At 47.6% G+C, this 26,062-nt stretch overlaps 1 protein-coding gene across 2 annotated transcripts in view; it reads left to right on the top strand.

Moving 5' to 3' along the window:
• The first annotated feature begins 16,484 nt into the window (after window positions 1–16,484).
• The window catches only part of galnt16 (UDP-N-acetyl-alpha-D-galactosamine:polypeptide N-acetylgalactosaminyltransferase 16), a 193,185-nt gene continuing 183,607 nt past the window's right edge, over window positions 16,485–26,062 (top strand). For both annotated transcript variants that reach the window (XM_070878734.1, XM_070878733.1), the window contains exon 1: window positions 16,485–16,743. In XM_070878734.1, the coding sequence (XP_070734835.1) occupies window positions 16,561–16,743 (183 nt within the window). In that variant the 5' untranslated portion in view covers window positions 16,485–16,560. The remainder of the gene's footprint in view (window positions 16,744–26,062) is intronic.

Here is a 26,062-nt window from a genome sequence, read left to right as displayed (position 1 = left end):
GTGCCTCGACTATCCAGCGGGTAAAAATGACTGAGAGAACTATTGCTAACAAAGGAAATTGGGTACTCACTAGAGATAAATCCAAAACGCGTCTAACCGCATCAGCGGACTCACCCCAACTGGTTTCAATACGCTGCAGAGGTCTTCTACCACGTCCGGGGTATGGCAAGGCAAACTGGATAGAAACAAAGAACCCCAAAACTGCGAAACCGCCCTAGCTGTCAAAAGAAGGATTTGGTGAGCATGATCCCTGGGGCTCTAGAGTTTGACCTAGTTAGAGAGTAAGTGAAAGGTGGGAGGTATTTCTGTTGTGTTTATTACCTGTAATAAAGTATTCCCCATTGTTTAGAACATTTTTGTAAGATTTTACAGTTTTATTGGAGTGTATTTGTGTTATTTGCTTTCTTGAATAAAACACAAACTTTCTTTGTACAAAACAGTTGTCTGCTGCACTTTATCATACCCTGATTAATAAATCCAAGGTCGAGAACCAGGGAGTGGGAGCGACTCGAAATCATTCTTGTCAGGAAGGCAAGCTGACAGACCCAACGCCCCCTACAGCCTTGCCCCTCCCTATCTCTGTAATCTTTTTCAGCCTCACAACCCCACAAGATGTCGGCATTAATTTCTTCTTTTGTGGCTTTGTGTAAAATTTATTTGTTTTGTCTTGTAACACTACTGTGAAGCACCTTGGGATGTTTTACTATGTTAAAGGTGCTATATAAATAAAAGTTATTATTGTTATTAATAACCACTTGTTTTCTGTTTCGAAGAGGATACCTTTGCTCTCGAACAGCACTTTTCAAACTTGGTGTCGAATTTAGACTCATTCTAGGCTGAACCTGAGAAGAGTTTTCCTCCAAGGGTAACCCTTGATCTACATTTGAACTCTCTACAACTTCAGACTGTTTGTCTGCCTGACTTGGACTCAGACTTAAATTCTGACTTTCTCTTGGACTTGTACATCTGATGTAGGATTTTCTACTGGTACTCTACTTGTAACAAGACTATCCGATGAGTCAGAAATAATCGAATCATTCCAACTTTCACCTCCTTCCACATCTGTAGGTAAAATATGATGAACGTGAACAAACCTAGCTTATTCATGATCAAACATCTTGACCAAATATGTGAAAGGGCCACATATCTTCACTACTCTTCCTGGTAGCCACTTTAACCATTTATGCTGATGGTTCTTCACTCTAACCTCTGATTCAATTTCACACTTTTCTCTCTTACTCTACCTCTATCATGATTCTCTTTCTGTCTTAATTGTTTCTCTTCTACTGAATGTGCCAAGTTTGGCTTTAACAACAAGAATCTGTTTCGTGGCTGTCGTTTGAGAAACAACTCTGCTGGCATTCTACCAGTAGTTGTATGGGGAGTATTACGATAAGTAATTAAAAAATTTGCCAATTTATGGTCCAACAACAACTGCTGTTTCTTTGGATTGATGAGGGCACGTTTTACAATTTGTACTGTGCGCTCTGCTGCACCATTTGAAGTAGGGTGTCATGGTGGAACTTTGGTATGTTTCACACCATTTCTGTTCGTGAACTGTGCAAATTCTTCTGAACAAATTTGTGCCCATTATCGGACACAATTTCTTCTGGGAGGCCATATAAAGAAAATAATCTTTGCAAATTGTTTAGTATTTTACTTCTTATTTTCTGCATCAGAAACACCTCTACCCACTTCGAATAGTTATCAATCACAATGAACAATTGCTGTCCTAGCTCAGCAAAATTGATATGTAACCTTTGCCACACCTTGGGAGATCATTTCCATGGCTGTAATGGTACTGATGGTGGTTTCTTGCTTACCGGTTGACATGTTGTACACTGACTGACGATATGCTCTATATCTTTATCTAGACCTGACCACCATAAGTAACTGCTCGCAAAACTCTTGGTCAAGCACATTCCCAGGTGCTGGTCATGAAGATCTCCTAATAAATTTGGACCTGAATTTATTTGGTATATCCACTCTTGCACCCCATATGATACAATCTTTATCCACTGATAATTCATTCCTATGAACGAAGTATGGATGAATATCTTTCTCTGATACCTGGTTTGGTCAGTCATTTGTGATGTAATCATAAACTTTTGGCATAACTGGGTCATGTTTGGTTGCTCCATCAATCTCTTCAGTTGTGACTGGCAGTTCATCAATGTATGAAAAATAAAACAGTTCTTCCTTATTGGGTGTAACTAGTGATGGGGATCACCTAAATAACATACGACCCATTCAATATCTTGCAAAATCTGGTCCATCACCCTTTGGAATATGGCAGGGGCAGAAGACACTCCAAATGGTAGCCTATTAAATTGCTATAGGCCTAGATGAGTGTTTATAGTCAAGCATGACTTGAACTCCTCATCTAGTTCAAGTTGTAAGTAGGCATTTGTAGATCTAACTTTGTGAAGATCTGACCACCTGTCATCATTGTGAACAAATCTTCTACATTTAGCAATGTATTGGGGAGATTACCATCTAGAACCTGGTTTATAATCACCACACAACCTTACCTTACCATCTGACTTAGGTACAGCAACAATGGGTGTAGCCCAATTACATAGATCTATCTTAGAGATAATGTTCTCAGTCTTTAGCCTTTTGTGTTCTTGCTCAACTCTTTCCTTGAGTGCATATGGTATGGGATGTGGATTGCAGTAAACTGGTCTAGCATCCTTTAGTACCCTGCCTCTCACCTTGAAGCCTTGGATTGGACTGCCTGTTTCGCAGAACACCTTTGGATACTTCTTGATGACATCATTCTTCGAAGCAAATCTCATTTCAACACAAAAAATCTCATTCCAATCCAGCTTCAGTGATCCCAACCAATTTCTACCTATCAAGGCAGGCTTGTCTCCTGCCATTACTAAGAAAGGCAAGCTCTGAAACTGATCCTTGAATTTCACTGGGATGGTGATACATCCTACCACAGGGATTTTCTCTCCTGAGTAGCCTCGCAGCTCTATCTTTGACTTCTCCAGTGGAAAATCACTGAACTTGTCGAGATATAGCGATTCTGGTCCTACGCTCATGGATGCACCAGTGTCGATTTCCATGGGTATTTACGTGGATGAGGATACTTTTCAAATCTCTGTTAGATACCCTCGTGCTCCTGATGATGTGTAGCTCTAAAACCGCCTCGTCCTGTTGTTTTTCTTCCATACTATGTAGTCTCTGGGGATTTCTAATTATAACCTTGAAAGTTGATTTACTCTTCAGTCGGCATGCTTTCGCAAGATGCCCAGTTTTCTTGCAGAAAAAACACTCTGCCTTCACATATGGACAACTTTGAGCAATATGTTGTCCCAGACACCGATAGCACGACTTCAATGCTCTGTTACATAGAAACATAGAAACATAGAAAAATAGGTACAGAAGTAGGCCATTCGGCCCTTCGAGCCTGCACCGCTATTCAATAAGATCATGGCTGTTCATTCCTTCATTACCTCTTTCCTGCTTTCTCTCCATACCCCTTGATCCTCTTAACCGTAAGAGCCATATCTAACTCCCTCTTGAATATATTCAGTTAACTGGCATCAACAACTCTCTGCGGCAGGGAATTCCACAGGTTAACAACTCTCTGAGTGAAAAGGTTTCTCCTCATCTCAGTACTAAATGACCTACCCCTTATCCTAAGACTATGTCTCCTGGTTCTGGACTTCCCCAACATCGGGAACATACTTCCTGCATCTAACCTGTCTAGTCCTGTCAGAATCTTATATGTTTCTATGAGATCCCCTCTAAACTCCAGTGAATAAAGGCCCAGTTGATCCAGTCTCTTCTCATATGACAGCCCAGCCATCCCTGGAATCAGTCTGGTGAACTTTCGCTTCACTCCCTCAATAGCAAGAATGTCCTTCCTCAGACTAGGAGACCAAAACTGAACACAATATTCCAGGTGAGGCCTCACTAAGGCCCTGTACAACTGCAGTAAGACCTCCCTGCTTCTATATTCAAATCCCCTAGCTATGAAGGCCAACATACCATTTGCCTTCTTCACCGCCTGCTGTACCTGCATGCCCACTTTCAGTGACTGATGAACCATGACACCCAGGTCTCGTTGCACCTCCCCTTTTCCTAGTCTGCCACCATTCAGATAATATTCTGCCTTCGTATTTTTGCCACCAAAGTGGATAACCTCACATTTATCCACATTATACTGCATCTGCCATACATTTGCCCACTCACCTAACCTGTCCAAGTCACCCTGCAGCCTCTTATCATCCTCCTCACAGCTCACACCGCCACCCAGTTTAGTGTCATCTGCAAACTTGGAGATATTACACTCTATTCCTTCATCCAAATCGTTAATGTATATTGTAAAGAGCTGGGGTCCCAGCACTGAGCCCTGTGGCACTCCACTAGTCACCGCCTGCCATTCTGAAAAGGACCCGTTTATCCCAACTCTGTGCTTCCTGTCTGCCAACCAGTTCCCTATCCACGTCAGTATATTACCCCCAATACCATGTGCTTTGACTTTGCACACCAATCTCTTGTGCGGTACCTTGTCAAAAGCCTTCTGAAAGTCCAAATACACCACATCCACTGGTTCTCCCTTGTCCACTCTGCTAGTTACATCCTCAAAAAATTCCAGAAGATTCATCAAGCATGATTTCCCTTTCATAAATCCATGCTGACTTGATCCAATCCTGTCATCGCATTCCAAATGCGCTGCTATTTCGTCCTTCATGATCGATTCCAACATTTTCCCCACCACTGATGTCAAGCTAACCAGTCTATAATTACCCGTTTTCTCTCTCCCTCCTTTTTCAAAAAGTGGTGTTATATTAACTACCCTCCAGTTCATAGGAACTGATCCAGAGTCGATAGACTGTTGGAAAATGATCACCAATGCATCCACTATTTCTAGGGCCACTTCCTTGAGCACTCTGGGATGCAGACGATCAGGCCCTGGGGATTTATCGGCCTTCAATTCCATCAATTTCCCTAACACAATTTCCAGCCTAATAAGGATATCCTTCAGTTCCTCTTTCTCACTAGACCCACTGTCCCCAGTACCTTCGGAAGGTTATTTGTATCTTCCTTCGTGAAGATAGAACCGAAGTATTGGTTCAATTGTTCTGCCATTTCTTTGTTCCCCATTATAATTTCACCTGAATCCGACTGCAAGGGACCTATATTTGTCTTTACTAATCATTTTCTCTTCACATATTTATAGAAGCTTTTGCAGTCAGTTTTTATATTCCCTGCAAGCTTCCGCTCGTACTCTATTTTCACCCTCTTAATTAAACCCTTAGTCCTCCTCTGTTGAATTCTAAATTTCTCCCAGTCCTCAGGTTTGTTGCTTTTTCTAGCCAATTTATATGCCTCTTCCTTGGATTTAACACTATCCTTAATTTCCCTTGTTAGCCATGGTTGAGCCACCTTCCCAGTTTTATTTTTACTCCAGACAGGGATGTACATTTGCTGAAGTTCATCCATGTGATCTTTAAATGTTTGCCATTGTTTATCCACCGTCAACCCTTTTAGTATCGTTTGCTAGTCTATTCTAGCCAAGTCACACTTCATACCTTCAAAGTTACCTTTCCTTAAGTTCAGGACCCTAGTTTCCGAATTAACTTTGCCACTCTCCATCTTAATAAGGAATTCTACCATATTATGGTCACTTTTCCCCAAGGGGCCTCGCACAACAAGATTGCTAATTAGTCCTTTCTCATTACACAATACCCAGTCTAGGATGGCCAGCTCCCTGGTTGGTTCCTCGACATATTGGTCTAGAAAACCATCCCTAATAAACTCCAGGAAATCCTCCTCCACTGCATTGCTACCAGTTAGGTTAGCCCAATCAATGTGTAGATCAACCTTGGTCAGTTGCTGAGGCCTTGGGGCCCAACTGCCTTTTACTTTTAACCTGCAGGCGATTCACCTCAGTTGTCTGATGACTGGAAATGGTACGAAATTCGCGGGAATATTGGTCGGCCAGATCCATTGACATAGCTGTCTGACAAGTTACATCAAAAGTCAAGTTAGGACTCGTCAATAACTTTCTTCTGATCACTTCGTTTTTCATCCGATGAACAAAGCGGTCACGCAATGCTCAGTCCTGAAAGTTTCCAAAATGACAGTGAATGGATAGCTTTTTTAATGCTACTATGTACTCATTGATACTTTCATCAATTAACTGATCTTGTGTTCCAAAACGATAACTTTCAGCAATTTCCAGGGGCTCAGGACTGTAGTGCTGTTCTAACTTGCGTAGAATCTCTGTAAGTGATATGTCCTTTGGCTTGATGGGAACAAGCAAATTTTTCAGGGTATCATACACCTCATGATCTGCTTCAGTCAGGAAAATAGCCCGTTTTCTTTCTAATACCACCCGGTTACGGTTTTCATCATTGGGGACTTCGATGATACTTTTTGCGGTGAAAAACATTTCTAGCCGCTCCACATACACTCCGAAAGCCTCTCGGTCACGATGAAACTCAGCCAAGCGCCTTATTATTCCCATAGGAGCGGCCATCTGGACTCTTCAGTTCAGCCAAGTGTGCTTGTAATTTACCTTGGATTTTTAACTGTTCTGCAATGCAAAGGACCTCTCTAATCTCTCTGTTGTTTGGCTGGAATCACCCACCAACAAAAATTTCAGCTAGGGGATCTAGAAATCCTATCCTCATCGCCAATGTGGTATCTTCTCTATGACATCACAAACACACACTTACAAGATGGCTTCAACTCAGGAACTTGTCAGGTGCTTTTGTATTTCCATCAATGGTTGCATTACCACAGTCGTCCACTAGGTGGAGCACTAGTCCACTAGATGGAACTATATTACAGATATAATAAGAATATAACAGGACGGACCACCCGGCATCGACCTGGACACCAGATACAGACACAACAAAGGCAAACCCAATCTAGTCGACCCTCCAACGTCCTCCTCGGTAACATTTGGGAACTTGTGCCAAAATTGGAGAACTGTCCAACAGACCAGTCAAGCAACAGCTTGACACAGTCATACTAACAGAATCATACCTTTCAGTCAATGTTCCAGACTCCTCCCTCATCACCGGCAGGACAGACCCACCAGAGGTGGCAGCACAGTGGTATACAGTCAGGAGGAAGTGCCCGTGGAAGTCCTCAACATTGACTCTGGACCTCATGAAGTCTCAAGGTTTCAGGTCAAACATTGGCAAGGAAATATCCTGCTGATTACCATCTGGGGAAGCTACAACACAGGACTACATGCATGCTAAACAGCAGAAGCAGCATGTTATAGACAGGGTTAAACGATCCCACAACCAACGGATCAGATCAAAGCTCTGCAGTCCTGCCACATACAGTCGTGAATGGTGGTGGACAATTAAACAACTAACGGGAGTAGGAGGCTCCATGAACAGCCCCATCCTCAATGATGGTGAGTGCAAAAGACAAGGCTGAAGCATTTGCAACCATCTTCAGCCAGAAGTGCTGAGTGTATGATCCATATTGGCTTCCTCCTGAGGTCCCCACCATCACAGAAGCCAGTCTTCAGCCAATTAGATTCACTCCATGTGATATCAAGAAATGGCTGAACGCACTGGACATCCTGGCTGTAGTGCTGAAGACTTGTGCTCCAGAACTAGCCAAGCTGTTCCAGTACAGCTACAACACTGGCATCTACCCGACAATATTGAAAACTGCCCAGGTATGTCCTGTCCACAAAAAGCAGGACAAATCCAATCCGACCAATTACCACGCCATTGGTCTACTCTCAATCATCAGCAAGGTGGTGGAAGGTGTTGTCGACAGTGCTATCAAGCAACACTTACTCATCAATAATCTGCTCACCGATGCCCAGTTTGGGCTATGCAGAACCACTCGGCTCCAGACCTTATTACAGCCTTGGTCCAAACATGGACAAAAGAGCTGAATTCCAGAGGTGAGGTGAGAGTGACAGCCCTTGACATCAAGGCAGCATTTAACCAAGTGTGGCATCAAGGAGCCCAAGTAACATTGAAGTCAATGGGGACCAGGGGGCAAACTCTCCACTGGCTGGAGTCATACCTAGCACAAAGGAAGATGGTTGTAGGTGTTGGAGGCCAATCATCACAGCCCCAGGACATCACAGTAGGAGTTCCTCAGGGCAGTGTCCTAGGCCCAACCATCTTCAGCTGCTTCATCAATGACCTTCCCTCCATCATAAGGTCAGGGGTGGGGATGTTCGCTGATGATTGCACAGTGTTCAGTGCCATTCACAACACCTCAGATGAAGCAGTCCATGCCAAAATGCAGCAAGACCTGAACAACATTCAGCCTTGGGCTCATAAGTGGCAAGTAACGTACATGCCACGCAAGTGATATGCAATGACTATCTCCAACAAGAGAGAGTCTAACCACCTCCTCTTGATAGTCAATGGAATTGCCATCGCCGAATCCCCTACCATCTTGCGGGAGTTACCATTGACCAGAAACGTAACTGGACCAGCCACATAAATACTGTGGCTACAAGAGCGGGTCAGAGGCTGGGTATTCTGCAGCGATTAACTCACCTCCTGACTTCCCAAAGCCTTTCTAAGGTAGTTAGGAATATGATAGAATATTCTCCACTTGCCTAGATCAGTGCAGCTCCAACAACACTCGACACCATCCGGGACAAAGCAGCCCACTTGATTAGCACCCCATCCATAACCTTAAACATTCACTCCCTCCACCACCAGCGCACCGTAGCTGCAGTGTGTACCATCTACAAGATACACTGCAGCAACTCGCCAAGGCTTCTTCACAGCACCTCCCAAACCCGCGACCTCTACCACCTAGAAGGACAAGGGCAGCAGGCACATAAGAACACCACCACCTCCAAGTTATCCTCCAAGTCACACACCATCCTGACTTGAACATCTATCACTGTTCCTTCGTCGCTGGTTCAAAATCCTGGAACTCCCTCCCTAACAGCAGTGGACGTACCTTCACCACACGGACTGCAGCGGTTCAAGAAGGCAACTCACCACTGCCTTCTCGAGGGCAATTAGGGATGGGCAATAAATGCCGGCATTGCCAGCGACGCCCACATCCCGTGAATGAATTTTTAAAAACTCCTTCTTTTGTTCAGTGGCAGATTTGGTCTGAATACACTCGTGTGAAGCAGCTTGGGACACGTTACTATGCTAACGGCGCTTTATAACTGTAAGTTGTTATTTCGTAGCGATATTTTTATTGTGTAGCTTTTGGTAAAATATGATCATGTCCTTTAATAGAAACAGGAGGAAGCCTCTCAGCCCCTTGAGTCTGTTCCTCCATTCAAATAGATCATGGCTGATCTGCACCTTAACTCTATTTACTTGCCTTTGCTCCTTATCCTTATATTCCCTAACCTAACAAAAATCTATCGATTTCAGCCTTGAAAGCTCTTATTGACCACTCAACATCCATAGCCTTTTGGGTGCGAGATCTCAAATTTCCTCTACACCTAGTGTGAAAAGTGCTTCTTGAATTTGCTCCTGAATGTCCTGGCTCTAATTTTAAGATCATGCTCCCTTGTTCTGGACTCACACACCAGAGGAAATCGTTTCCCTGGGGGAGAAATTCGTGTGGCTTGCATCACACATTAACGGCAATGTAACGACAGGTGATGCCGGTTCCAGCACCGCAGGCTATACCACCGGTTTCGGTAATGATATATGGATATATACAAGATAAATGCACACGAGGCCCATGCTTGAGAGAAGGTCAGTCTGTGACCTGTCCTTTATTCCTTAGCACTCAAGTGATGAAAGTGGGTGGAGCTTCCCCTTTTATACCTGAAGGTCCAGGTTAGGAGTTCACCACCTAGTGGTCATTGTTCTCACAGTGCACAACTTAGGTCAGATTATACATGGGTTACAATGCTGGTTCAATTAATGACATCACCTCCCCCCCAAAGTCTTATTGGGATCGCAGGTTGAGTCTCTCTGGTGGTTTACGCTCCCTTGTAGAGCGCCTGAGTTGGGGCTCTGGTTGTTGGGCGCTGGCCTGAGAGTCTGCTGTTTGCGGTGCCTCAGGCCTATTCAGACTGCCCACAGTGACTGGGCTCTTCTCCCTTTGGTTCCGGTGTTCGGTCACCTGTGGTGGAGTGAACTCTATATCGTGTTCTTCCTCTGCTTCTTCTATGGGGTTGCTGAACCTCCTTTTTGTTTGAACCACGTGTTTGTGGCAGATTTTCCATTGGTAAGTTTAACTACCTGAATCCTATTTCCCTCTTTGGCAATCACAGTGCCTGCGAGCCATTTGGGCCCTGCAGCGTAGTTGAGGACAAAAACAGGGTCATTTACATCAATACATCGCGCCCTCGCATTCCTGTCATGGTAGTCATATTGTGATTGCCGCCTGCTCTCGACAATTTCTTTCATGGTGGGGTGTATAAGGGATAACCGGGTTTTGAGCGTCCTTTTCATTAGCAGCTCTGCGGGTGGAACCCCTGTGAATGAGTGTGGTTGGGATCTGTAGGCCAACAGGAAGCATGATAAGCGGCTTTGTAGGGAACTCCCTTGGATTCTGAGCATCCCCTGTTTGATTATCTGCACTGCTCGTTCTGCCTGGCCGTTTGAGGCCAGCTTGAACGGTGCCGTTCTGACATGGTTAATTACATTGCGTGCTTTGGGGGGGGTGAGGTGATCTGTCTCCAGCTCACATTTCCTGCCAAACAGGTACTGGTGCATTTTCTTTACCGCATATACACATGCGAGCGCCTCCTTTTCTACCATCCCGTAGCCCCTTTCTGCCTGGGACAGACTTCTGGAGGCATAAGCTACCGGCTGTAACTGACCCTTGGCATTGACATGCTGCAACACACACCCGACACCATAGGATGACGCATCGCACGTTAACACAAGTTTCTTACATGGGTCATATAGCCTTAACAGATTGTTGGAACATAATAAATTGCATGCTCTATTAAAAGCCCTTTCCTGGCTGTACCCCCAGACCCATTCGCGACCTTTGCGTAGGAGCACGTGTAGCAGCTCTAGCAGCATGCTCATTTTGGAAAGAAAGTTACCAAAATAGTTCAGGAGCCCCAGGAACGAACGCAGCTCTGGGTGCTCTCTGGATCGCTTCCGTTTTGGATGCAGCAGGGCTGATCCCGTCTGCTGCTACCCTCATCCCCAGGAATTCTACCTCTGGAGCTAGGAAAATGCACTTCGCCTTTTTCAGTCGCAGCCCTACCCGGTCCAGTCTGCGTAGCACCTCCTCCAGGTTGTGGAGGTGTTCTTCAGTATCGTAACCCATGATGAGGATGTCATCCTGAAAAACCACCGTCCCTGGAATCAATTTGAGGAGGCTTTCCATATTTCGTTGGAAGATCACGGCGGCCGAGCGAATCCGGAACGGACATCTGTTGTACTCAAACAACCCCTTGTGTGTCGTGATGGTGGTCAGCTTCTTCGACTCACTCGCCAGCTCCTGGGTCATGTATGCTGAGGTCAGGTCCAATTTTGAAAAAAGTTTGAAAAGAGGTCCTCTGCTCTCGGTAGCGGGTACTGTTCTTGGAGTGACACCCGATTGATGGTGGCCTTGTAATCACCACATATCCTGACCGACCCATCTGCCTTGAGCACCGGCACAATCAGGCTCACCCAATCACTGAATTCGACTGGCGAGATGATGCCTTCCCTCAGCAGGCGGCCCAATTCGCCTTCTATCTTTTCCCGGATCACGTACGGCACCGCTCTGGCCTTGTGGTGTACTGGCCTGCCATGAAAGTGCCAATGCCGGGTTGAAATAATGAGTCAAATTTGTCCAGGATCTGTGAGCATGATACTCGCTCCACAGAGGAAATTGCATTGACATCGCCCCATTTCCAGTTCATGACAGCAAGCCAACTCCTCCTCAGTAGTGCGGGACCGTCCCCCGGGACAACCCAGAGTGGCAACCTGTTCTCCGAATCTTTGTGGGTCACGACTACCGTGGTGCTGCCTAGCACCGGAATGATCTGCTTTGTGTATGTCCGTAGCTGTGCGTCAATCAGCGATAATTTTGGCCTCCTGGCCTTGGACGCCCACAACTTTTTGAACTGTTTGATACCCATCAGGGACTGGCTGGCCCCCGTGTCTAGCTCCATTGATACTGGGCTGCCATTGAGGAGCACTTTCATCATTATCGGTTTTTGTCCTGGTGTATAAACTGTATACGAGCTCCACATGAACTCGCTGAATTCAGCTTCCAGCGATTTCCCCCAGCATTCATTTCTGCAATTTCTGCAGGTATTTTGCTCATCTCTGCAAACACCGGCTGAGTGTGTGCCTCCACGCCTCCAACATGAGCTGTTGTTGGAAACAAAAGGTCCCTTGCCAGTCGATCGTCTCTGACTGCACCTGTGACTGTCCTTGATTGCGCCATTAGCAGGTGTTGATGGCCCCATTACTGGCCGCATTGTCCCTTGCAATGGCGTGAATCACCATTCAGCTTGCCATTGTCTCTGTCGAACTCCCCCTCTGGGTTCGACTACATGTTGGGGCATGCCCGATTGCCCTTGTCTGCCTGGAGAATTGTGTGCTGCTTTAACAATGTTGAATCTCTGTTCCAACCATTCCTTAACACAGTACCTCTCGTCTGTTCTGCTAGTGGCCATGCTCGCGTGGTTTAAATCCCAGTTTCTCGTCGCCATTGATACGTCCTTACTACACAGTATAAATGCACACGAGGCCCATGCTTGAGAGAAGGTCAGTCTGTGACCTGTCCTTTATTCCTTAGCACTCAAGTGATGAAAGTGGGTGGAGCTTCCACTTTTATACCTGAAGGTCCAGGTTAGGAGTGTCTCCCACACGTTCACCACCTAGTGGTCATTTTTCTCACAGTGGGCAACTTAGGTCAGATTATACATGGGTTACAATGCTGGTTGAATACATGACAGGTAACACTGCCGCTGACTTCGATCGCCAGGGAGCTCGCCATGACGGGGATTGTGACGGCAGTGAGTGTGCAGCGCTCACTGGACGGCCGATTTCCAACATTGGATTTAGCCACTTACCTCAACAGGAGCGCAGATCAATGACTGGGCGAGCTGGCATCTACAAGCAGAAAGCAGGCTGCAGCAGTGATAGTTAAAGGCACCATCTCCAACCAGCTGGTTAGCTGACAGGGTTTAGAAGTTTCAGTGCCCGTTTGCTACTTCCTGCAACTGAAATAGCTCTTTAGTTATTTTCGGATTTTTTGGTGACAGGAGTGTTCATTCAAGTGCAGAAGTGTTAAAGACTTCTGCTCACAACGCTTCCTGACTGTCATGGGGGCTGCAGGACTGGGGAGGAGGAGGAGGACGAGGAAGAGGAGGATGAGTAGGAGAAGGAGGGCGGAGGAGGGAGGAGGGAGGGAGGGAGGAGGGAAGGAGGAGGAGTGATGAGGGAGAGAGGGAAGAGGAAGGGAGGAGGAGGAGGAGGAGGGAGGAGGGAGTGAGGAGGAGGATGAGGAGAGAGGGAGGAGGGAGGAAGGAGGAGGATGAGGAGGAGGAGGATGATGGGGAGAAGGACAAGGAAGATGAGGAGGAGGATAAGGAGGACGAGGAGGAGGAGGGAGGGAGAGAGGGAGGAGGGAGGGAGTAGGAAGAGGAGGAAAGGAGGAGGAAGAGGCGGATGATGGGGAGAAGGACAAGGAAGATGAGGAGGAGGAGGATAAGGAGGAAGACGATGAGGAGGATGAAGAGGAGAAGGAGGATGAAGAGGAAGAGGAGGAGGGGAGGAGGAGAAGGAAGACGAGGGGAAGGAGGAAGAGGATGAGGAGGAGGAGGAGGCAGCGAGACAATCGGCCTTCTGGACGGACCGACCGTGACCGGCTTCTCGGACTCCGATCCCCAGCAATGAAACCCCCGATCCCCGTAGCTCAGCACATCCCCATCGTACCCTCCTGTCTCATGGCCTATCACAGCGTCCTCCTGGGCACAAAGATGAACTGAGAGAGACCACAAAATATTCCAAATACCATTAATAAATGTACAGATGGTGGTATGTAGCATTTGTTGAAATGTCACTCACCCTGACCCCCCCCGTGTGAGGTGGTTAAACTTCCTCCTGCACTGGGAGTGGGCTCTGGGAAGCACAGTGCTGCCCATGACGTGGTGCCACCTCCCTCCACACAGTGGGGCAGACCTGTGACGAGGGCCCTCTGCCAGTGGGTACAGGACCGCCCACCTTCTCCCCAACGCGAAAACCAAGGCCTCCAAATCTTCCCCGGAAAACCCCCGGGCTCTTCCCCTGGGGTGGCGATCTGCCTCAGCATTTGTAAACAAGCGCTCCTTCTCCTTGTCCTTCGTATGTTGTTGAGGCGGCTGTTCACCCAACAATGCTGAGAATGAGGGGCTGCAGCATCAGTGGACCTCCCCTTTAAGCAGTGAAAGAAGCCGGTGGCAATCATTACTTATGTTTAGACTGCCCCCGATATTGATCCAGCTTGGGTTTTTAGATTAGAATTAGGACAGAGACAAAGGGGTGGGTGGGGAATGGGACAGAGACAGAGGGATGGGTGGGGAATGGGACAGAGACAGAGGGGTGGGTGGGGAATGGAGTGGAAGCGAAGGGGTGGGGGGGGGGTTGGAGAATGGGATGGAGCGGAGGGACAGAGGGATAAGAACATAAGAACGTAAGAACATAAGAAATAGGAGCAGGAGTAGGCCATACGGCCCCTCGATTCAATAAGATCATGGCTGATCTGATCATGGACTCAGCTCCATTTCCCTGCCCGCTCCCCATAACCCCTTATCCCCTTACCGCTCAGAAACTGTCTATTTCTGTCTTAAATTTATTCAATGTCCCAGCTTCCACAGCTCTCTGAGGCAGCGAATTCCACAGATTTACAACCCTCTGAGAGAAGAAATTCCTCCTCATCTCTGTTTTAAATGGACGGCCCCTTATTCTAAGATCATGCTCCCTAGTTCTAGTCTCCCCCATCAGTGGAAACATCCTCTCTGCATCCACCTTGTCAAGCCCCCTCATAATCTTATACGTTTCGATAAGATCACTGCTCATTCTTCTCAATTCCAATGAGTAGAGGCCCAACCTACTCAACCTTTCCTCAACCTTTACTCAACCGCCTCATCTCCGGAATCAGCCTAGTGAACCTTCTCTGAACTTCCTCCAAAGCAAGTATATCCTTTCGTAAATATGGAAACCAAAACTGCATGCAGTACTCCAGGTGTGGCCTCACCAATACCCTGTATAGCTGTAGCAAGACTTCACTGCTTTTATACTCCATCCCCTTTGCAATAAAGACCAAGATACCATTGCCCTTCCTGATCACTTGCTGCACCTGCATAATAATCTTTTGTGTTTCATGCACAAGTACCCCCAGGTCCCGCTGTACTGCGGCATTTTACAATCTTTCCATTTAAATAATAACTTGCTCTTTGATTTTTTCTGCCAAAGTGCATGACCTCACATTATACTCCATCTGCCAAATTTTTGCTCACTCACTTAGCCTGCCTATGTCCTTTTGCAGATGTTTTGTGTCCTCCTCACACATTGCTTTTCCTCCCATCTTTGTATCATCAGCAAACTTGGCAGCGTTACACTCAGTCCCTTCTTCCAAGTTGTTAATATAGATTGTAAATAGTTGGGGTCCCAGCACCGATCCCTGCGGCACCCCACTAGTTACTGATTGCCAACCAGAGAATGACCCATTTATCCCGACTCTCTGTTTTCTGTTAGTTAGCCAATCCTCTATCCATGCTAATATATTACTCCCAACCCCTTGAACTTTTATCTTGTGCAGTAACCTTTTATGTGGCATCTTGTCAAATGACTTCTGAAAGTCCAAATACACCACATCCATGGTTCATCATGAGGAGAAGCTTCTTCACCCAGAGAGTGGTGAACCTGTGGAATTCTCTGCCGCAGAAAGTTGTTGAGGCCAATTCACTGGATGTGTTCGGGGGGCGGGGGGAGTTAGATGTGGTCCTTGCTACTGGGGGGATCGGGGGGTATGGCGAGAAAGCAGGAATGGAGTACTGAGGTTGCATGTTCAGCCATGAACTCATTGAATGGCGGTGCAGGCTCGAAGGGCCGAATGGCTGACTCCTGCACCTATTTTCGATGTTTCTATGTTTCTATGTTCCCCTTTATCCACCCTGTTCGTTATATCCTCAAAGAGCTTCCCCTTCATAAATCCATGCTGACTCTGCCTGACCGAATTTTGATTTTTCAAATGCCCTGCTACTGCTTCTTTAATAATGGACTCCAGCATTTTCCCAATCACAGATGTTAGGCTAACTAATCTATAGTTTCCTGCTTTTTGTCTGCCTCCTTGGATTAGGGAATGCTGACAGGTTATTCCTGGGCACTGGAATGCTGTGTGCTGAGTTACTCTGGGACAGGTTGTGCATTGACTCGGTGACGGGAGGGAACACATTGGGCTGGGGGAGAACACATTGGGCGGGGAGGGGAGGGAACACATAGGGCGGGGCTGGTCTGGGGGCGGGCCAGGCCGGCGGGCTCTAGGACCCGGCGAGTTGCGGGCAGCGGGCTGTGTGCGGCGGGGCTGGCGGGGCGATCGGTGGCAGCCGGAGCCGAAGTCGGAGCGGGGACAGAGACAGGGACAGAGCCGGCTCGCACACACACGGGCTCCCCCGCCAGCCCAAGGACGATGCGCAGGGTGCGGGGCAATGCGGCGGCGCTGCTGGCGGTGACCTGGATCGTGGGCATGGTGTATTACCTGTGGCAGGACAGCAGGGCGCTACCCCAGCACAGCAACACCCGGGGGCACCGCGCCGCCGGCCCACAGCCACAGCCACAGCCCCTCCGGGAGGGCAGGAGCAGTCTGCAGGCGGTGAGTGCGGCAAGGGAGCAGTGTGTGTCAGTCAGGCAATGTGTGTCTGACCCTCTGTATCAGCCCTCTGATATCCTCACTCTCTGATATCCTCACTCTCTGATATCCTCCTCTCTGATATCTACACCTCTCTCTCTGATATCCTCCTCTCTGATATCCTCTCTCTCTGATATCTACACCTCTCTCTCTGATATCCTCTCTCTCTGATATCCTCACCTCTCTGATATCCTCCTCTCTGATATCCTCCTCTCTGATATCCTCTCTCTCTCTCTGATATCTACACCTCTCTCTCTCTGATATCCTCACTCTCTGATATCCTCTCTCTCTGATATCCTCACCTCTCTGATATCCTCCTCTCTGATATCTACACCTCTCTCTCTGATATCCTCTCTCTCTGATATCCCCTCTGTCTGATATCCTCACCTCTCTCTCTGATATCCTCACCTCTCTCTCTGATATCTACACCTCTCTGTATATACCTCTCTCTCTATCTATACCTCCCTCTCTATACCGCTCTATAGCCCTCTCTCGTTCTCTGTACCTCTCTCTATGATCTCCCTCTCTCGCTATACCTCTCTACAGCTCTCTCTCTCTCTCTGTACCTCGATCTATGATCTATTTATACCTCTCTTTTCTCAATACCTCTCTATACCTACTTCTCTCTAGACCTCTCTATCTCTGATCTATCTACACCTCTCTCTATACCTTTCTCGCTCTCTATTACCTCTCTATATATACTTCTTTCTCTCTCTCTAAACCTCTCTCAATACCTCCCTATCCCTCTGTACCTCTATATCTCTTTCTCTACCTATACCTCTCTCTCTATCTGTACCTCTCTAACTATACCAATCTACACCTCTCTCGCTCTTTGTCTCTCGCGCTGTCTCTCTCTCGCTCTGTCTCTTTCTCGCTCTGTCTCTCTCTATATCTCTATCTCCCTAGAATCATAACATTTATTGAAAAGGATGCATGTGGAAGTGGACCCAGTCCCCCACAAGGGTGAGAGGGTGAGGGGATGAGATGGGAAGCATTGTGCAGCCTGGAGCTGGTTGCAGTGCACAGAGTGTGTTCGGAGCTGGTGATGACTGAGAGTGCTGCTTAGCAACAGGAGGGGAAATAAAATCTATACACACACACGTCAGATTCTAAGGATTCTTTCAATAATGTAAATAGTTGCCATGTGCGATTGCTAGATCTACATATTCCACTAATTTGTTTAAATTAATTAAATATTTTATTAAAAATATCCTTTTAATATTGTATCACGTAAATGTGTGATTATTGCATTTTAAATATATATATATATTTAATCCTAGTTTTTGTGCTGAATCCAGTTCACAAGCACACTTTTTTGACACAGTGCTCACAGAACATCTCTTGTTTTCTGCGGTGGTTTAGAGGTTGGATGTGATTTGGGAATCGAATCTGCTGAGCCAGTCCTAACCTGCACTGTGCAAGGACCGAGAGACTGGCCAGTTCCTAAACTCTCACTGTGCAAATGGTGCATGGGAACGGTGTATTGCTAGCATCCTTTATTTAGCTGCCTCCTGTATTTATTTATTTACCTTGCGAGAAGGAAGGTTTTTTTTGGAAACGAATAAGGGAAAAAAGATGAATTTAATTAATTTGGTAGATATCGTCATTGGCCATTAGGGGCTTGGTTAACAACTCCTCTTTTCCTGTCAGCTGTGGCTCAGTGAGTAGTACTCCTGTCTCGGCGTCAGAAGGTTGTGGGTTCAAGTCCCCACTCTAGGTTGATACTCCAGTGCAGTGCTGAAGGAGTGGTGCACTGTCAGACGAGACGTTAAATCGAGGCCCCGTCTGCCCTCTCAGGTGGATGTCAAAAATCCCATGGTACTATTTTGAAGAAGAGCAGAGGAGTTATCCCTGGTGTCCTGGGCCAATATTTATCTCTCAATCAACATAACAAAAACAGAATATCTGGTCATTATCACATTGCTGTTTGTGGGAGCTTGCTGTGCACAAATTGGCTGCTACGTTTCCCACATTACAACAGTGACTACACTCCAAAAGTACTTCATTGGTTGTAAAGCGCTTTTGAGATGTCCGGTGGTCGTGAAAGGTGCTGTATAAATGCAAGTCTTTTCCTACAACAACTTGGATTTATATAGTGCCTTTAACGTAGTAAAATGTCCCAAGGCACTTCACGAGCATTATCAGGCAGAAATTTGACACTGTGTCAAAGGAAATATTGGGACAGGTGGGTGGCTTTTAAGAAGCATCTTAAAGGAGGAGAGAGAGAGAGAGAGGTAGAGACTCGGAGAGGTTCAGGGAGGGAATTCCAGAGCCTAGGGCCTCAATGCCTGAAGGCACGGCCGCCAATGGTGGAGATGAATGGAGTGGGGGTGTGCAAGAGACCAGCGATGGAGAAACGCAGAGATCTCGGGAGAGTTGTAAGGTTCCCAAGTGTGTGTGTGTGTGTGTGCGTGCATTTGCTTATATATTGGCAGTAGGATATTGGGATGAAACGAGAGCTGAGAAACACTTGGAATGCAATATGTGTCTGGGGGAATGGAATATTCAAAGCATAACCTGACCTTAGAGCGAGTAATTATGTGTCGGGTTAGGGTCAGGAGTCAGTTGTTCTGAGAGTATGTTGCTGCAGTATTTCATTGACAGTGAGATAACAAACCTGGTCAGTAATGATGGAGGGAGCTGAAAACCACTTCATCATCATCATCAACATCATCTGAAAACCACTTATGCTAATGAAGGTGCCAAGACACCATGAAAACCGATCCCTGCAGCTCATAACGATAATTGAGAATCTTAGGCAGTCCCCTGGAGTCGAGGATGACTTGCTTCCACACTAATAGGAGTTCTCAGGTGACTGATGAGACCAATGCAGGATCTATAGCTCTGTCACAGGTGGGACAGACCATGGGGGAAGGGACAGGTGGGTCACACGCTCCTTCCGCTGATGCATCATGGGGATGGGAATGGGGATGTGGCACTTTACAAGGGAGGCTTTGAGGGTGTCCTTGTAACGTTTCCTTTGCCCACCTTTGGCTCATTTGCCGTGAAGGAGCTCCGAGTAGAGCACTTGCTTTGGGAGTCTCGTGTCTGGCATGCGGACTATGTGGCCTGCCCAGTGGAGCTGATCGAGTGTGGTCAGTGCTTCAATGCTGGGGATGTTGGCCTGGACGAGGACGCTGATCTTGGTGCGTCTGTCCTCCCAGGGGATTTGTAGGATCTTGCAAAGACATCGTTGGTGTTATTTCTCCAGCAACTTGAGATATCTACTGTACATGGTCCATGTCTCTGAGCCATACAGGAGGGTGGGTATTATTACAGCCCTGTAGACCATGAGCTTGGTGGCAGTTTTGAGGGTCTGGTCTTCAAACACTGTTTGCCTCAGGCGGCCGAAGACTGCACTGGCGCACCAGAGGCGGTGTTGGACCTTACGCTAAACATCTGTAAGACAAAGGTCCTCCACCAGCCTGTCCTCACCACACAGCACTTCCCCCCAGTCATCACGATCCATGGCCCTGCCCTGGACACCATGGATGATGATGATGATCCTTCCGTTGTTTGTACTTGGCTTCTGCGTGCTCCCGGCAAAGAGACTCGAGGTGTTCGGAGCCTTCTCGGATGCTTCTCCTCCACTTTGAGCGGTCCTGGGCCAGGGATTCCCAAGAGTTGGTGGGGATGTTACATTTTTTCAGGGAGGCTTTGAGTTGTGCACTTTGAAGTTGAGAATAGAACCATTGCCTCAAACGTCTTGTATTCGGGGTTATATTGTACATTTTTCTTTGGAACAGAGGAGGCTGAGGGGAGACCTTATTGAGGTGTATAAAATTATGAGGGGCCTGGATAGAGTGGATAGGAAGGACCTATTTCCCTTAGCAGGGCGGTCAACAACCAGGGGCATAGATTTAAAGTAATTGATAGAAGATTTAAAGGGGTTTTGAGGGGAAATTTCTTCACCCAGAGGGTGGTGGGGGTCTGGAACTCACTGCCTAAAAGGGTGGTAGAGGCAGAAACCCTCACCACATTTAAGAAGTACTTGGATGTGCAGTTGAAGTGCTGTAACCTACAGGGCTATGGACCAAGAGCTGGAAAGTGGGATTAGGCTGGATAGCTCTTTGTTGATGGTGCGGACACGATGGGCCAAAATGGCTTCCTTCCGTGCTGTAAATTTCTATGATTCTATGCAAATTTATTTAATCGCTTGTATCAATCTGAATTCGGACAGAAGAATATGTCACACTACTGTGGTGGAGTCACACTGTCTTCTTCGAGAGAACCTGGAAAAAGTGGTTTGGCAAACCTTTCGTTGTTTGTTTTAAGACGATGATATTTTGTGTGAAGCCTGTTGTATTGTTGCTGGTCCATTATTGTAGTTCAAGGGACCTGCTGATTTTCACTCTCCCTGAAAAGAAATGCTAGGACCATTGCCCCTTTAGTCATTTTGGGCCGGAATTTTGCTGTCAAAATAACGGTGAGACTAATGGCTGTTATTTACGGGTAAACGATACCGCAGCTTCAGCCATGGGGCAAATGCACGGTTAAACGCGAATATCCGAACGCTGCTGTCCGCATTGCACCGCTCCACCGTGAGCTTCACAAAAACAGCATCTGGAGTCTGGCTCACGCTGATGTGCAGTGAATGGCGGGAGGTTGCTGTTAAGTCCTGACTCTAATGTACTGACTTACACGAGACACATGCTGAAGTCAAGGTCATTCAGGACCTGCACCTTTAATTCCAGTTCTCCAGTGCTGCACTTGCCTGAGACCTCCCTTTATATAGCTCAGTGGGACAGGTATGGAGTGTCTCCTGCAAGTGCAATAAGGTATGCTTATTGTTACAGGTCATGTCCAGTTACAGTCATGTATAGCATGGTAAGATACAGTTATATACAGTAATATGAGATAATTGACATCACCCTCCCCCAAGGTCTTATTGCCTTTATAGATTCAGTCTCACAGGTGGTCTGTGCTCTCGCGTGGAGCGTCTTAGTTGTGATTCAGTTGTTTGCCTTGGTGCCTGTTTTTCGTTCGGTGTGATTGCTGGTATCTCGCCTGGGCTGTCTGTTGAGACTGCCCTTTCCTCAGGTTGTTCCACCGTCTGTCCACCAGGTGTGGTGTGAGTTCCACATTGCAGACTGCCTCTGGTTCTTCTGTGTTATCAGTGAATCTACTTTTTACTTGGTCTACATGCCTCCGGCAGGTTTGGCCATTGTCCATTTGTACAACCAGTAGCCTGTTTCTACCTTTGCCTGTTACTATCCCTGCAAGCCATTTGGGACCCCGGCCATAGTTTAGCACAAACACTTTGTCCCCTATCTCATTCCATCTCCGCCTCGAATTTCGGTCATGGTACTCAGTAGGTTTTGACGCTTAGCCTCAACAATTTCATGCATGTCTGGGAGGATTAACGAGAGCCTGGTCTTTAAGGTTCGTTTCATCAATAGTTGCGGGGGGGGGGAACCCCAGTCAACGAATGCGGACGAGATCTGTGTGCCAGCAGCAGTCGCAACAGGTAGCTCTGCAGCGTGGGACCTTGGATTCTGAGCATGCCTTGTTTAATGATCTGCACTGCTCGCTCCGCCTGGCTATTGGAGGCCGGCTTGAAAGGTGCCGTCTTAATGTGATTTATACCGTGGTCAACTAAATAATCGTGAAATTCTGCGCTGGTGAAGCACGGACCATTATCACTGACCAATATGTCAGGAATACCGTGTGTTGCAAATATGGTTCTAAGGCTCTCCACAGTGGTGGAGGTTGTGCTCGAGTTTAAAATGGTACACTTGATCCATTTTGAAAATGCATCAACGACTACGAGGAACATTTTGCCCATGAATGGGCCCGCATAGTCTACATGCACCCGCGACCACGGTTTGGTGGGCCAGGGCCAGGGGCTTAGGGGGGCCTCCCTGGGGGCATTACTGAGTTGGGCACAAATGGTGCACCGACGGATGCAGAGCTCCAAGTCCGCATCAATGCCAGGCCACCAGACGTGGGATCTGGCTATGGCCTTCATAAGGACAATCCCCGGGTGCTCGCGCTGGAGCTCCCGGACAAACGCCTCCCTGCCTCGTAAGGGCATAACTACTCGGCTGCCCCACATCAGGCAGTCTGCCTGTAGTGAGAGTTCATGCATGTGCCTATGGAAGGGTTTGACCTCCTCGGGGCAGGCATCGCGAGCCTCTGCCCAGTCATCGGTTAAAACGCACCTTTTAACTAGAGATAACGTGGGGTCGCTGGTCGTCCAGGCTCTGATTTGGTGAGCCGTCATGGGCAAACCTGTGGATTCAAAGGCATTGATTGCCATGACCATCTCACAGTCCTGTTTGTCGGACCCTTCTGTGATCACCAGGGGTAGTCTGCTAAGCGCGTCGGCACAGTTGTCTGTGCCTGGTCTGTGCCTTATCGTGTAGTCGTAAGCCGCCAGCATGAGTGCCCACCGCTGAATGCGCGCCAAGGCGTTGGCGTTGATTGCCTTGCACTCGGATAGTAGGGACGTGAGGGGTCTGTGGTCGGTTTCTAACGCAAACTTGGCCCCGAAAAGGTATTGGTGCATCTTTTTGACACCGTACATGCACGCAAGCGCCTCCTTCTGAACCGTACCATACCCGCGCTCTGCCTGCGAAAGTGACCTGGAGGCATAAGCAACAGGCTGCCATTTACCCTCTTCATTGACGTGCTGTAAAACGCACCCGACCCTGTACGCTGACGCATCACACGTAAGGACTAACTCTTTACCTGGGTCAAAAACACTCTTGGAACATAGAAGGTTGCTTGCCTTATTGAAGGCGCGTTTTTGGGCATTCCCCCAAAACCAATCGCACCCCTTTCTGAGTAGCACGTGGAGAGGCTCCAGCAGCGTGCTCAAGTTCTGCATAAAGTTCCCAAAGTAATTGAGTAGCCCGAGAAAGGCTCGCAGTTCCGAGACATTCCGGGGCCTGGGTGCCAGGCGAATCGCTTCGGTTTTGGATTCGGTTGGGCGGATTCCATCAGCGGCAATCCTTCCGCCCAAAAATTCAACCTCAGGTGCGAGAAACAGACACTTGGATTTCTTAGGCCTACCCAATCCAATCGACTTAGTACTTCTTCAAGGTTGCGGAGATGAGAGTCGGTGTCCCTGCCCGTGATGAGTGTATCATCTTGAAACACAACCGTCCCCGGGATGGACTTGAGCAGACTTTCCATGTTGCACTGGAATATAGCAGCTGCCGACCTGATGCCGAATGGGCATCGATTGTACACAAAAAGGCCTCGATGTCTGTTGATGGTGGTGAGTAGCTTAGACTCTTCGGTCAGTTCTTGCGTCATATACGCAGATGTGAGGTCAAGTTTCGAGAAAAGTTCTCCTCCAGCCAACGTGGCAAATAGGTCCTCCGCTCTGGGCAGCGGGTATTGGTCCTGTAGGGAGACTCTGTTTATGGTAGACTTGTAATCCCCACAGATTCGCACGGATCCATCAAGCTTCATGACGGGCACGATGGGGCTTGCCCAGTCGCTGAATTCCATGGGAGAAATTATGCCTTCCCGCAGAAGCCGGTCCAGTTCGTTTTCAATCTTTTCCCTCATCACATAAGGCACAGCTCTAGCCTTGTGATGGACAGGTCTGGTATTCTGTGTGATGTAGATTCTAACTTTAGCCCCTTTGAAGGTGCCCACACCTGGCTGAAAGAGATGTTCAAAACGGCTTAGAACTGTTGAGCAGGAAGTCCGTTCCTCTGATGACATGGCGTGAACATCATCCCATTTCCAATTAAGTTCTGCTAGCCAGCTTCTCCCCAACAGGGCTGGGAGATACTAGGAACAATCCACAGGGAAAGTCGGTGCACCATCCCTGTGTGTGTGACTGAGAACATGGCGCTGCCAAGGACTGGGATGATTTCTTTAGTATAGGTCCTTAGTTTGGTGTCGATCTTTGTGAGTTTTAGTCTGTTGCTTTTGTGTAGCCACAGCTGTTCAAATTGTTGAATGCTCATGAGGGATTTACTGGCCCCCGTGTCCAGTTCCATGTTGACGAGTATCCCGTTGAGTAGAAGCCTCATCATAATTGGAGGCGTCTTGGTGTAAGAATGGTGGACATTGATCGTGTTAACTCGCTGTACCTCGGCGTCCCGTGCACTGTTCCAACCGACTTCTGGTCCGCTTTCCGACCCTTCCGATTCGTATACCAGCCGAGCTGCTGTTTTTCTGCACGTGCGAGCCAGATGCCCTGTGTAGTTGCAGTTTCTGCAAACGGCATGCTGAAATCGACATACCCTGGTTGAGTGCCTTCCCCCACATCTCCAACACAGACCATTTCCATTGTTTCCGAAGGATGAGCTGCGTCTGGCTGATCTCCCTTGAGCTTCTCTCAATCTGTTGTGATTGCTCGCATTGTGGGTTGATGAGGTGTGATCCGCCGTTCATGTGGCCCTTGATTTTGATGGCTTCTGACGCCACTATCTGCTGTTGAAGGCCTGCTCTCCTGCCTTTGTCTGTGGGTGGGGGGTAGCGGTTTGTTTCACAATGTTCTGATGCCTCGTTGGTTGTGGTAGCCGAAGTATAGATCAGCCTCGTTTCTTCTTCGCCCCCCAAGAACGTCTTGCGACTAGTGCTGTTGCCTCTAGAGTCAAGTTCTTAGTCTCTATAAGCTTTCGGAATATGCCTGCGTGGCCTATTCCTTCAATAAAAAAGTCTCTCAGTACTTCTCTCCTTAGTTCATCGGAGAACTCACATGAACTAGCCAGCCTCCGAAGTTCCGCCACGAAGACGGACATGCTCTGGCCCACACAGCGTCTGTAGTTATAGAACCTGTGTCTGGCCATGTGTAGGCTGCTCGCTGGCTTCAGGTGGTCTCTCACCAGTGTGCTCAACTCCTCAAACGACTTGCTTGCTGGTTTCTCGGGTGCCAGCAGGTCTTTCATTAAAGCGTATGTTTTCGAGCCACAGCTGGTCAAGAGATGGGCTCTTCTCTTGTCTGCCTTATCGTCGCCCAGCCAGTCTTTGGTCACAAAGCTTGCTGGAGCCTTTCTATAAAGTCATCCCAATTGTCTCCAGCATTGTATTTCTCATCTGAGCTGTTGGTAGCCATTCTGTGGATTCTGTGATCCCGTAACTCGTCGCCACTGTTAAGTCCTGACTCTAATGTACTGACTTACACGAGACACATGCTGAAGTCAAGGTCACTCAGGACCTGCACCTTTAATTCCAGCTCTCCAGTGCTGCACTTGCCTGAGACCTTCCTTTATATACCACAGTGGGACAGGTATGGAGTGTCTCCTGCAAGTGCACCCCTGGTGGTAAGGTATGCTTATTGTTACAGGTCATATCCAGTTACAGTCATGTATAGCGGCAG

This window comes from Pristiophorus japonicus, chromosome 4, assembly GCF_044704955.1.
Source record: "Pristiophorus japonicus isolate sPriJap1 chromosome 4, sPriJap1.hap1, whole genome shotgun sequence".
NCBI lineage: Eukaryota > Metazoa > Chordata > Chondrichthyes > Pristiophoridae > Pristiophorus > Pristiophorus japonicus.
Note: the sequence above shows the minus strand (reverse complement) of the source record. Positions and strands in the feature narration are given on the sequence as shown.